A 13,007-nucleotide genomic window follows, 5' to 3' on the forward strand; every position below is an offset into this window, starting at 1 on the left:
TTTTTTGCATTTCTAAAGATGGATGACAAAAATAGCATTTTTAATTTTAGTGAATTTTATGGGATGTTTATAGTCCAGTTAATAAACTGGTAGTAATTATTCAGTATATAACAGTTGTGGAAGAAATTGGCTTAAACTCTCATTACTGAAGAAATAGATTTTAAATTGAGAACTCAAACCTTCTCTAGGTAGGCATTTGTAGATGTAAAGTGGGCCCCATAAGAAAGAGAAGTGGCATAAATAACATGGAAGAAAAATACTTTTCTAAGTTATACAAAAGAAATTGGTAGCTTGCAGACAGCTGAGGGTGGTGAACTGTCTACTTCTGACAGTCAGATATAAGTGATTTATGTATAGCAAAACTGGTTTATCTGCTTACTCCACTTTAGTATAGTTACACAGCAGTCACAAGACCATAAATTGATGATTTTTTAACCTGGAATTGTTCTCTGCTGATGTAAATTCAAATGTCTGCTGAGGTTACTGTGAGTGGGTACAGCAAGACCCATTTTCTTGCAGTTCAGCCCCTAAAAATTGGATAAAATTTGCCTGTGATAAGCAAATGGACTGCTAGTATTCTGAAAATATCATCTTTGGGTATTTTAGGATACAAAGCACCTTCCTCTATTAAATAATAAATATTGTAATCCTTGCCTTTTTTTTTTTTCCTGTAACATTATTTCTATCCATAGATCATTTACAACAAGTTTTCAGTGTTGGTTTATGACTGTGTACATGTTTGTGTGGATTTTGTTGCTTGTAAGTACAGACCTCTGATGCATTTGCTTTCTTTGGGGCAGGTTCCTTGGTCTGTCTCTTTCTCACGTCATCTGCTGAGGACCAAACATGCCTACAAACACCACTTTCCAGCCTGACCTATCAAACCCCAAGATGTGAAGTCGTATCGGCTCAGGTACTGAACATAAATTGCATCTCCAGCATTTGTAGTTACCATACAGAGTTCTCAGCTTTTGGCAAAAGAGTTTAAAATATCTTTAGTTAGATAGCATTTTCAAACAGAAACCTCAAGAGCAGTTCTGATATTCATTTCACTTAAACTAGCTGACATAAACAACAGCAACAAAAACTAAATCATAATCTTTCTGTCTCTTTTTAAACATATGTATTGGCCATATACTCAGGGTGAGTTGAGTTCAAGCAATTTTCAAGTCTAAGTTAAAAGTTGAAGGCAGATGCTTACTGCAAGAGTAAAAGTATTCTTTATAAGCAATAATCAGTCCTGACTGGAACAGTTAAGTTGTCACATTTTTACTGCTGTCTGTATTTCACATAAAACTACAGTGGGTTTAACCACTGTAAAAAGAACCACTGAAAATCCACATCCAATGCAGATATGGTGCATTGTTTAAGCCCTTTTCTTGACACAATTTCTGTTCTGCAATATAAGCAGTGTAAGCTCTATGCAGAGTTCCTCAAGTTAGACAAAAGAGCATTTTTTGAGGATGAGATTAGAGAATTGATGCCCAAATTATAAATATATGCTCTTCAGTAAGGCTGAGAGCAGAGCTTATGGGACAGAAGATTCTGTAAACTTTATAAAATGATGCAGTTTTTTGTTTCTTCCTGACTCCCCAACTTGTCTACGTAAAAATCATTCTAAACTTTTCACCTGCCTGGTAAAATAGTGTAAAACAGGACTTAAACATTTTGAGATCTCAAATTGCTTCTTTAATACTCGGAGCAGGTAAAATTCACAACCCTAACCTGTCACAGATGATATTTTTTTTCCTGTGCCTCTACCATTCCATTTCTGCACATTCCTCTTACCATCCTAGGAGGGCTCAGGGCTTCAAAACCAGTCTCTTACTTAACACAAGTGGGTTTCTTCAAGCAACTCTTTCTTCTTACTGTGTTCCCAAGAAAGGCTCCACCAGAGGTTGTACCCTGAGCCCAGACTCACCAGTTGTAATTGTAAGCTTGAGATGTAACACAGGTCAAGTGCACACAGCAGGAGGCTGATTTATATCTGCATAGGAGTGTTTTAAGTACAGCTCTACTGGCATGTGGGAGAAGGCAGAGGAGGGAAGAAAAGATCCTGAGACATTCCTTTCTCCATCTGCTCCCCACTTTGTGCTAACATCCTTTCCTGAAGTCAACTGCTGTTTCTATATAAACCTCACTGACATACAGATGTGGGACTGACGCGTGGTAAAGGATCTGACAGAACCAAACATCTTTGTGATTATGACCAGGCTGAAGCCTACTGTCTGAACTGGTCTGTATCCCTTTTGCTTAAGGTCATCAGCCTCAAGGGCCTACCTCGTTAATTTCTATGTACAGATCTTAATTTATGGAAAAACCCCACATATGTGGTATTTCAACACCAAAACACAGATGGGTGCTGCCACCAAAACCTAAAGGCATGTGCTCAAATGTGTGTGGAAAAGTAAATTCAGAGGGGCTTGGATGGCAGATTTTGAAATAGTGTGGGAACACCAGAAGCAAATATGATGGGAGAAACAAAGACATATAAGGAACAGTGAAAAGGATCCCAGAGAGAATGTGGTCCTGAGCTCAAGTAAACACCACCCCTGGGCTTACCAGCACTGAAGAATGGATTGAAACCAGAGGTGGGAGTGGATGTCTTCACTGTTACCTGCTGTATGCTTCCTCTTGCAGGGCTATGCATGCCACTTGTCCTAAGCAGGACTACATGAGGAAATTGCAGAACCTATTCATTTCTGACTTACTGCTTGAGTCAGTAGAAACAGCACTGTGTTTGCAACATATTTGTGTTAGCCAATCTGTATTTCACATCACCCTGATCTTTTGTGTTGTAATGGAATGATAAACTCCGCTAAAATTTCATTTGTTTAACACTTGGAGTAATCAGAACATAAATATCACTTCATTTCTGTGCATTTTTAAAACCTGCAACTCGGCATGCTTCAGTAAGAACATGCTCCCTCACAGTTCTACAAGAACAGGCGTACTACTGTGATACAGCACTAGGATTACCAACAAGGGGTGCCTAGAAGAAAATAGGTTAAACACTATCATGTTTATACACATGGTATTAAACTAAAAAGTAATAAGCTGAAGTTTAACATAGAGCACGAGCCATGTTATAATTTGAAACTCAAACTCAAGATTATCTGGAATCTATGAACTCTGCTCCTGTCAAAACACAATCGTTTTTAAGAAGCATTCGAATACAAATAAAGTTGTACACAATTGTTTGTACACAAATAATATTTTAGTACACAAATAACACTTATTTGTATTCAAACAGTGTTTTAGTCATGAAGAGGTGAGGTAAGTTCATAGGGATACACTGGTGCAATAAGATATATGCTGCATCAGATTTCTCTGCAGAGTGTTTAACCATTGTGTCCTCCCTGATGCTACAAGGGGCTTGTATTCCCAAGTGTGCACATCAACTGAACTTCAATAGGTAAAATGCAGTTTTGAAACTACACGTGAAACGCTAGGATGCTTCTAAGTCTGTATGACTTCACATAAACAAGAGTGTTACCTTTGGAGCACTAATGGAATTTCATAGAGAAACGGTCGAAATTAAGACATCTGTGGATATTATATAAAGCATTTAGACATTTCAGTGCTGTTGCAAGCACACGTAGGGTGGCATAGTTGTGAAGATCAAGAAGCTGTAGTAAAGTAAATCTCCACTACAGTGACTCCGCTGCACAAAGGTTTATCAGTGGGTCTACAATCACCAACTCTGTATGAAGGCTTGAACTTGTGAATTAGCAAAGGCTGCACAGACTGCATTATGGGGTGCTATAATGTTATAACTACTGTTATTTAAAATTACCCACAATCATTATTTTCTTACCGCAGGTAGCTGCTGTTAGGGGTGGGATACTGGTGATGGTGATAATGTTCAGGCTGACTGTGCCAGAAAAGCATTTTGGGATGAGATGAAGCGTTGTGCTCAACCAAGAGATGGTCACTGCAGTGATGGGAGAGAGGAGAGAGAAAAACACACACACTCAGATTAAGTTTGCAGTTATTTCCTCTCACACCTTTATATTTAGCTTCTGCCACCACGTTTACAGGTGTCACACTCTCCAGAAGAGACAGATAGCTGAAAGTCTTGGCTGGTCCCCACCTCCTCTTTTGCCTCCCCAGTCTTGCTGCGTTGTTAGCTGCTGCCCAGCTGCTAGGCTTGACTTCGAGCCAACATGGTGTCAGGTGCAGCCTAGTCATCACCAGCATCTCCATTTATCTCCTCCCCTCTCCCACACTATCAGTGTCACTGTGCAGAACTGCATGTTATAGAGCTGGAAGCTGAAACCTCATAGCACTGCTGACTCAGAGACAAACTGTTCTCTCTTCATGCAGTCCACTGAAAGGACTTGAAAAATACGTGTGTAGGGATGACTGAAGAGAAAAAATAAGGGGGAATATACACCAATGTCTTTAAGATGAGCAGAATACCTTCTGTGGAGATATTCTAGACCCATCTGGGCACCTACCTGTGCAACCTATTGTAGGGATCCTGCTTTAGCAGGGGGTTGGACTCAGTCTCTTGAGGTCTCTGCCAACCCCTGTAATTCTGTGATTTTCAGTAGTGTTTAGACTGCACCCCTTTTGCCTGTTCATTCTATCCCTGTATTCAAGTGGCAGATTACTACACAGCATAACATTATAGTTATTTTAAGTTATCTTCTTGCCATTGAAAATAAACAAAAAAACCCACTGTCAAATTGCTTGGAAAATGTTTACAACTCCTCCTCTCCCTCCCCTCCTTGGCCACACACATTCTTCAAAGAAAAAAATCACTCTCAGAAGCAAACTAACTGCTTGGCACACCCATGTGCTGTTTGCTTGCCCAGGTTTGCAGTGAGGAGTGCAATATCTACTTGAAAACAAAGCAGTGCTGATCAATCCTGCTAAGATCATGCAAAATTAAGAGTGCATACATCCAAAAATCTCAGTAGAAATAAGCTACCTGCAGAGGGCACCCATTCTGCTTGAAACAGAAAGGACTACTGACAAACAGGAATAGTTTGCTATTATTTTTTTAAACAGTCTCCATACTCCTTCCTTCTGTTAAAAAAAATACTTTGAAATGTTACTGCAATATTGTGACAAAACCTGGGCTATGAAAATCAGAATATCAAAGAGCAGGGCTCTGGAAAACAAAATGGAATTATTTCTTATTAGAGAGATGATAATAGGCAGCAGTCAGAAAACTTCACTGTTCTTCTTTTGGTGTGGTGGAGCATCACAGCAATGTGCCCCATCAGTCTCCATTTCACTTTTCAGGAGTCATGCTTATGCAGGCTAAAAATAGTGAAGTCACTGCTAACATCCAAAGCAGCTGCTGCAATGAGGTTTTTATTAGTAGAGGATGAAATGATGAAGGCTATTGTGATCACATCTATTGTGTTCAGCTGAGTTTGCAAGTCTCTGCTTCTGACAAAAGGTGAAAGTTCAAGGCCCGTTTTATGGGTGCTCCTCACAGTGTGCATGTTTCAGACTTGTGTGTGGTCACAACAGCTACTGCTATAAGCCATCCTCGCTGTGACCAGTGCTCCTGATGGTGTAGAAGCAAAGCAAAACAAAATCTTGTGGACTCCCATGCAAAAACGCATTGTTAGTTTGGTAAGATGACAGCCACATCGATTCGTTTAAGTGGGAATGCCTGTTCTAATATTTTAAAAGTTTTATGGTTCAGTTGTACAACTGGGCACATCACAGTTTGGGTGACCGTGTGAAGTTTCTCCTGCTTTGAAGAAGCCACTGCCACTCTGCAGCTTGGGAAGCATAAAGGACTTCACTTCCTCATTCCTTTGTTGCCCACAAACATTTTCTCAGAGGAGATGGCTTGGGTGGAGGCAGGCATTTGCCACTGCACATAAGTTAAACTTCCTGAAACTGTATCTATCTCCTCATGTCTTTTAGACATCTTTTTGAGTCTGTCTACATAAAATTAGTTGCAGGTATCTGTACCTTGAAAAATAAAATATGTAAATGCCTGCTAAAGCAAAAGCATGATGTCACACATAGTACACAAGGCCTCAAGTTCAGAGTACTTGGCTTCCAAATTATAAAATGGCCTGGGTTGAAAATGACCACAAAGACCATCTAGTTTCAAACCCCCTGCTATGTGCAGGGTCGCCAACCAGCAGACCAGGCTGCCCAGAGCCACATCCAGCCTGGCCTTGAATGCCTCCAGGGATGGGGCATCCACAGCCTCCTTGGGCAACCTGTTCCAGTGCCTCACCACCCTCTGTGTGAGAAACTTCCTCCTAATATCTAATCTAAATGTCCCCTGTTTCAGTTTAAAACCATTCCCCCTTCTCCTATCACTATCCATCCTCGTAAACAGCCGTTCCCCTCCTGTTCGTACGCTCCCTTTAAATACTGGAAGGCCACAATGAGATCTCTCTGGAGCCTTCCCTTCTCCAAGCTAAACAAGCCCAGTTCCCTCAACCTTTCCTCATAGCAGAGGTGCTCCAGCCCTCTGATCATCTTAGTGGCCCTGCTCTGATCCCGCTCCAAGAGCTCCACGTCCTTCCCGTGCTGGGTGCCCCAGGCCTGGACACAGTACATGAGGGTTTATATCACTGGACTGCCTCCCTCTTTTGCAGAAGAAAGTTTGTCACTCTTTCTCTGCACTAGGGGTTGGCAAGAAGCCTGATTCTAAAGCTTTGAGTTCCTTGTAAGTAAAGTACTAGACCTAACACGCAGGATGTGTTATTACTGAAACACTAACATAAAAAAAAAAGGAGAAAAGTCCACACTCAGTATTTCTTCACTTTCTTCTCTTCATGGTCGTCTTGTATTTCAACTGATTTTCCTTGCAAGCATTTTTAACATCAGGATAAGCTTCACGCACTGTACTTAATTCTGGTATTTTGCTTTGTGAAGTACTGTACATTCCCATACCCACACCTGCTGCCCTTGACTAACCTCTAGACTGAAAGGTATGTAGTTACCTAGTTGTGCAAGTTTGGGGACAAATAAGGTGAGTTTTTATCCTCGTACTGTTATTGTTAAGGAGCTATTTTTGTTTCTTGGCTTATAATCTGCCTAGTAAGTACTAAACAGGTCTCGGCAAAGGAGCATTGTATACACAAACAACAAGACACTATTTATTTAAAACATCTCTTGCTTTAAGGCTTGTGTACAGCATGCGAAGTCCAACCTGAAATTTAAGGTGGGGAGGCTCATGTTTTGCTAACAGGTGGATTTGCACTGTATCTAAGTACTTCAGCATACTGTGGCTGAAAACTTTAATTACTTTAATTATTATTTTTTTTCCATGAGTAGTATCCAACGTGAGGCCTATTAAGCCATGATATACTTTACCTACTTAAGCTTTTGTAAAGATCAATCAGTCTCTCCATCAGTCTTTGTGACTGCCCTTCTGAGAACTTCAGCAAATATTGTTAAATATTAAATCTGGTTATGCACACAGAATGTGTTTGCCATTTGTTTTTGGGAAGTATTCTTCAGACATCACCAAATGGGAAAAAGATCAGTCAGGTACATGTAAGACATGGTAAACTCACTTAGGCTACGCATATGTGAGGGATCTTTAAGGTTTTTGATGTTAAGTGACAGTGCTTAGTTGTGCTTGAAATGACAGTTCAGTTTAAAAGCAAAAGACAGATTTGCATCAATGCAGAAACAATCCCTATGTATTTAAGCCTCAGGAGAGTATAGAGGTGTTATTTTGATGTGCCTTGTTTGGTCTTTGGACTCTTCAGTTATGTCAACAGTTGCTGCCAAATGCAGGGTAACTTTGGGGTGGAAACACCTGTCAAAAGCTACCATCAACAATTCACTGATTAGCAATCAGGTGTTCACATTTGAATGATGCTCCCTGCTTGGACTGGCTGTGAATCCATCATACATACACGTGAAAGGTGCCAAGTCAGATTTTTTTTGCATGCACTTCTTAAAGTACAACTTCTGTCTCTCTCATATATATTGTTAGAGGGATTGCATTTTTTGCCACTTCTACAATGAACTTCAACACTGACAAGTAAGAACTGCTAGCAAGAAAAATTTCTGCATATGCTCTATCCCTGTCCAAAGTTGGGTTCCAATCACATCTTCTGATGCATTGGTCAGACCTGGCACATCCTTCTGGTATTGCCGTGGCTGGTCACCTGAAGCTGGCAGAAGTACACAAAGGACTGCAAACAGCCTGAAAACAGCAACGCACTGTGCCACTGTCATGGAGGGAAGGATAAGCAGTAATGCCTGCATATTTTCCAGGTTCACTTGCCATCTTTACTCTGGATCTTTGGGTAGTTTTAGACATCCTAATCCGGGCTTGCATATGTTGAAACAACTGTGGTAGAGACTGCTGCATTTACCAGGCCAGCTGCTGCTTTTCTGATCAGTGCAGGATGTGCTCCTTCCCTCAAGGGTTCTATCCCCTCAACAAAAATTCTAAAAGCCTCAATTACAGGATGATACTCCTGTAACTTCTGTTTCTTCTGTTTTAACTTTCTGTATTCCTAATACAACCCACTTCTGAACCTAAGAGGATGTGATTACAGTCCTGAGGCACAAACTAAGAAAAAGCAGGCTTACTGACTTCATATCTTATGATGTGAAGGCATAATTGGTAATACATTTCGTTTCTTTTCTTGATCTTAGGACCTTAAGGCCTGCAAAGGAAACTGTTGTACACAGGTCATTTGTAGGCATAAAGAGATTTGGACAGTGACATTGCCCAGAGAAACTTCTGGTTAAACCCATCACATCCTGCCTGAATCAAAACTTAACTCATAAAGTTTTTATAGCTATGAAATGGAATGGAGTATATCTTCTGTTTTGTAGGAGTTTCAGAAGTCTATCCGACTTCAAGTGTCTTGTTGTTCTGCTGTCCTGCACTTGTTCTGCACCTATCTGGTAGTCTAAAAATCAGTATTTGGATTTGCAGATTGCTGTGGCACTGCCAGCTTCTGGCATGATCTGACACAATGCACTGAAGAGTGCAGTTCCTTCTCTTTCCTCATGGACAGCATCCCTCTTACCTGAGGCTCAAAGCATCTCTAGTACCTTCCTAGGTCAAACGTTTTCAAGCACTGTGCTGTCAGCAATTTAAAGCATGCTAATCTGCAACTGAAACAGACACACCCAGTTTCCTCACCAACACACATTGCAACTGTTTTAACCAAGCTAAAATCAGTGTCTCGGTGTCTCCTTGTCTTGCCTGGTATTGTAACATGACTGCGTATGCTCAGGTACAGCAGACTGTGATAGAAAATGGTAGTGTTTTGTTTTCATATAAGCAAACCCGCAAGGCATGGAACATGCACTTTTGCCAACATCTGTGGCAGAAGTCACTGATTCCAGAGTGTTTCTGGAGGACCATTCTCAGCTTGTTCCCTAGTCTGATTTGTCTGGAAGTAAGATTTGAGCTCACATGGGATGTTCTTGGCTCTGCCATAGTCAAAGTAAATAGGTGGTGAGGGCACATCTAACCAGACTGAGTTCTGGGAATGTCCGCTGCCTAATGCAAATGGATCTTTTTGTTGGTATAAACCTTCCTTGACTACAAAGGGACAACCTTTGAATCTTGCTTGACATGTCTGAGCTACTGATTTCAGTATGAGTTTATGGAGGTACAAAGATATCCACTGTTAGACAATAGCCAAGATCTAGGAAAGGAGCAACACCAAAATGAAGGACTTATGGAACTTTGATGCCGAATGTAAACTTCAGTTACCTTTTTACCATCTGCCAGTGGTAACAAGTCTAGATATCGTATGCAGATATGCTGGCTTTTCCAGCATATCTTCCATATTTCTACATCAGCCTCATTTCTGATCTTACTTCTTGAAAATATGCTTCATTAGAATCATTTGTATCTACCTAAGATACACTGAAGAACAATTTTTTTATCACACCATACTCAAAGCTGCTTGCCAAATATAATCTTTAAGTTCCCAAGTGTTACCGTTTAACAGTAATTTATGAATGTTGCTGTGATTGTCTGAGCAGAAGTGACTTATTAGGGAACTTCTAAGTAAACATGTTTATTACCCTGAAATCCTGACAGCAAATGAAAGAACTTCTTTAGTTGGAATAACCCAAGCTGCCCAGCTTGGGAACCCCAAAGTCACAAAATGTACTTAAATATACGTGCAAAAAACAAGATATATAGAAAAAAAGCAAATTAGGTTTGATTTTTTTTCCACTTGGCAACTACCATGATTTCCCAAACTTCCCAAATCACCAGGAGTCATCCATGATCTAACAAAAACAAAATCCATTAGCAGAACATTCGTGAGGTATGAGGCAAATCCTTACAGTATGTGCTTCTAAGGACATGGAAGACTTAACTACAAAATTTAGAGGAGAAAACAAGTTTTCCTTTAGAGGACATAGCATGAGTAACTTTTATCTTACATTAAAGTAGACTACAACTGCAAAACTAATCAGTTAACTATTTCAGTTGGGAGGAAGCATGGATTTAATTTCTCCAGATAATCCCTGGATAATCTGCTCCAAAACTGCCCATCTATCCTTATCTTATTTTTACTGTATTTTGTGTTTCTGTCAGTGAACTGCCACAACCAACCAAACCATTCTCACTAGCCTGTTGTAGGGATTAACTGTAGCATAACTCAATGAATTCCTCTTTATTTTCTCTTTTATGATGACTTTCAAAGGGACAATGTTATATTCACAATCTGAATTCTTCTGCTGGAAGTTAAACTGTGAGCAGCTCAGGCCTTCAGTTTCTACAGGCATTCTCCACGGATGTGTTTGTAAATTTACTCAAACATTTAAACATTCTTAGAAGCTGTTAATTATATGCAGGTCTGTTTCAGGATACAAGTGTTTGTTCTTTTCACTGGGAGTCCGACCACAAATAATAAAGACAACTCAATCTGTTCCAGTCTTTATCTTTAAAAACAAACAAGCAACCGAACTCAAGAAAATTTACATGATCAACTCTCCTTTCAATTTACATTTACTATCCCAATTTTAGCTGAACATATGTTACCCAAAATCATTTAAAGCAAAAGACATCCAAGTCCAAGACATCCAAGACATGCATTTTCTATCCTGATTCTGCATGTAGTTTTCTTTCCTCCTTCTTTTTAAGCCCCAAATCAACCTTTAAGAATCACGTGTCAGTATTCAAACCACTGCAATGTCCTATCTTTACAGAATATCAAGAAAGCCTTTCTGAAAAAGAACAACAGTAATTGTCCTGATTTTTCACAGGACTTTATGGTTGTGGGTTTTTTGTTTCTAAGGTAAACCACCTGCAGTACAAACGTAAGGCATGACTAATCACAGCTCAATTTTAATTGAGCTACTGTCTGTTCGTAGCATAGGATATGAAGGCAAAAAGCAATGCAGCAAATCTGGTAACTGGCTGCAGCGGAGAACATTTGGTTGCAATTTCTTACATTCTGATGGCTTCATTTAATACAAATTCTAAGCACATACAGCAGGCCCATCTTTGTTGGGAACAGAACAAGTCAGATCATAATTAAAATATTCATTTAAACATAGAGCATTTAGATTTTCAGTACATGGGATGTCACACTCAGAACAATTACAGGTGTCTTTGAAGCATAACTGAGGGACAAACTTTGTGTAAATATCTCCTCTCCTCTCCCTGGAGTAAAACTTTTCAGTCATAGGGGATAAAAACCTTTCTTTCTTATCAACTTTTGTTTACAGATAAAAAATTACGTCCATCCAGAATATATATGGTATGTTTCAATAAACTTATTTTTTCAGTATGAAATAGCATCTTCAAAAAGATGACTGAGCAAAGTCATCTTGAAATGATCATTTGAAAATAAATATCACCTGTAGAAAAAGCAGGAATAATATATGGGACTATTAAACTTAGAATTTGTGCCATTTTTTTTTAAATGATATTTCACATAGTCAAAATGTTAAGCTACAAGATATTAAACTGAAAAATATTTCTGAAACATTAAAAAAATAAAATGCTAGCAATGCATAATGTACAAATAAATGAAGCAGCAAACAAGAAGCCTGCTGAGATGAAGGAAATTTGGTATTCATAAAGAACCTATTCAATTTCCCAAACTACTTTTGTCTACCACACCTATATTCACACCATGTTCTCAAATGCTGTCTGATTTACTAGCAGAGTATCTAAAGAAACATCATTTAGACACAAAAACATGAAGGTTATGTTTTTTAACCAGTGTTGCTTCAATGACTTTATAACTTTCTTATAACATGTGATCAAATAACACAGAAAAACAGAATGTATACATTGCTAATTTTTTTTCAAGTCATGTTATGTACATTTTATTGCCAGTATATGCACAATGGTAAGCATAGAACTATAAATACACAATGTAATTAAATGGTAGAAAACAACAAGAATGTTACACGTAACAAAGGAAAGAAAGAGGAGATACTATTTTCCTGATGTAGCTGTTAAGAAGGGCTAGTGACAAGTTATGACAGCCTTGATTTAAAGTCTTTACATATATTTCTACAACTTTTCCTCCAAATAAATCTCTGTAATGGCATTGCTTCTTTAACAACAACATCTCAGCTTTTCTATCAGATTCACTTCCAACTAAAGTGAAAACAACCTTTCATGTAACTACAAGCATCTGACATTTTCTCATTCGGTTTTGGTTTTCAGGGTACTTAGCAAGCAAAGTGTATAAGCAGTTCTTGCAATATTTGGCTGTGTGTTGAAGAACAGTTTTCAATATGCAGTAAGTGATAATTTGGGAAAAACCAAGACTTTTTCTGTAGATAGTTCTTCCACCGGGTGCTATATGCAGCAGCTCAGCCAAAAATTAGCCACCCTGAAGAGGTAGAGAGAATTTTAGCCTAGCATTGATCATCATCCTTGGCACTACAGTTTTCTCTCTTATCAGGATATATTCCTACAACTAGACAACACCACAATCAAAGGGAAAGAAAAGCTAGGGAAAAAGAGTTTCCATCATTTCTGGGAAGGGTGCTGCTTATCCCAGTTCTCAGTTAACTAACTTGTTGCTTATATCAAAGACAAAAAAAGTATTAAAAAAAAAAAAAAG

General features: G+C 39.1%; 1 protein-coding gene across 1 annotated transcript in view; it reads right to left on the reverse strand.

Moving 5' to 3' along the window:
* UBP1 (upstream binding protein 1) overlaps positions 1-3,906 on the reverse strand; it is a 36,026-nt gene extending 32,120 nt beyond the window's left edge. The window contains 1 exon segment of the mRNA XM_019616620.2: positions 3,818-3,906. Coding sequence (XP_019472165.2) covers positions 3,818-3,891 — 74 coding nt within the window. The 5' untranslated portion in view covers positions 3,892-3,906.
* Between the last annotated feature and the right edge of the window lie 9,101 nt (positions 3,907-13,007).

This window comes from Meleagris gallopavo, chromosome 6, assembly GCF_000146605.3.
Source record: "Meleagris gallopavo isolate NT-WF06-2002-E0010 breed Aviagen turkey brand Nicholas breeding stock chromosome 6, Turkey_5.1, whole genome shotgun sequence".
NCBI classification, from domain to species: domain Eukaryota; kingdom Metazoa; phylum Chordata; class Aves; order Galliformes; family Phasianidae; genus Meleagris; species Meleagris gallopavo.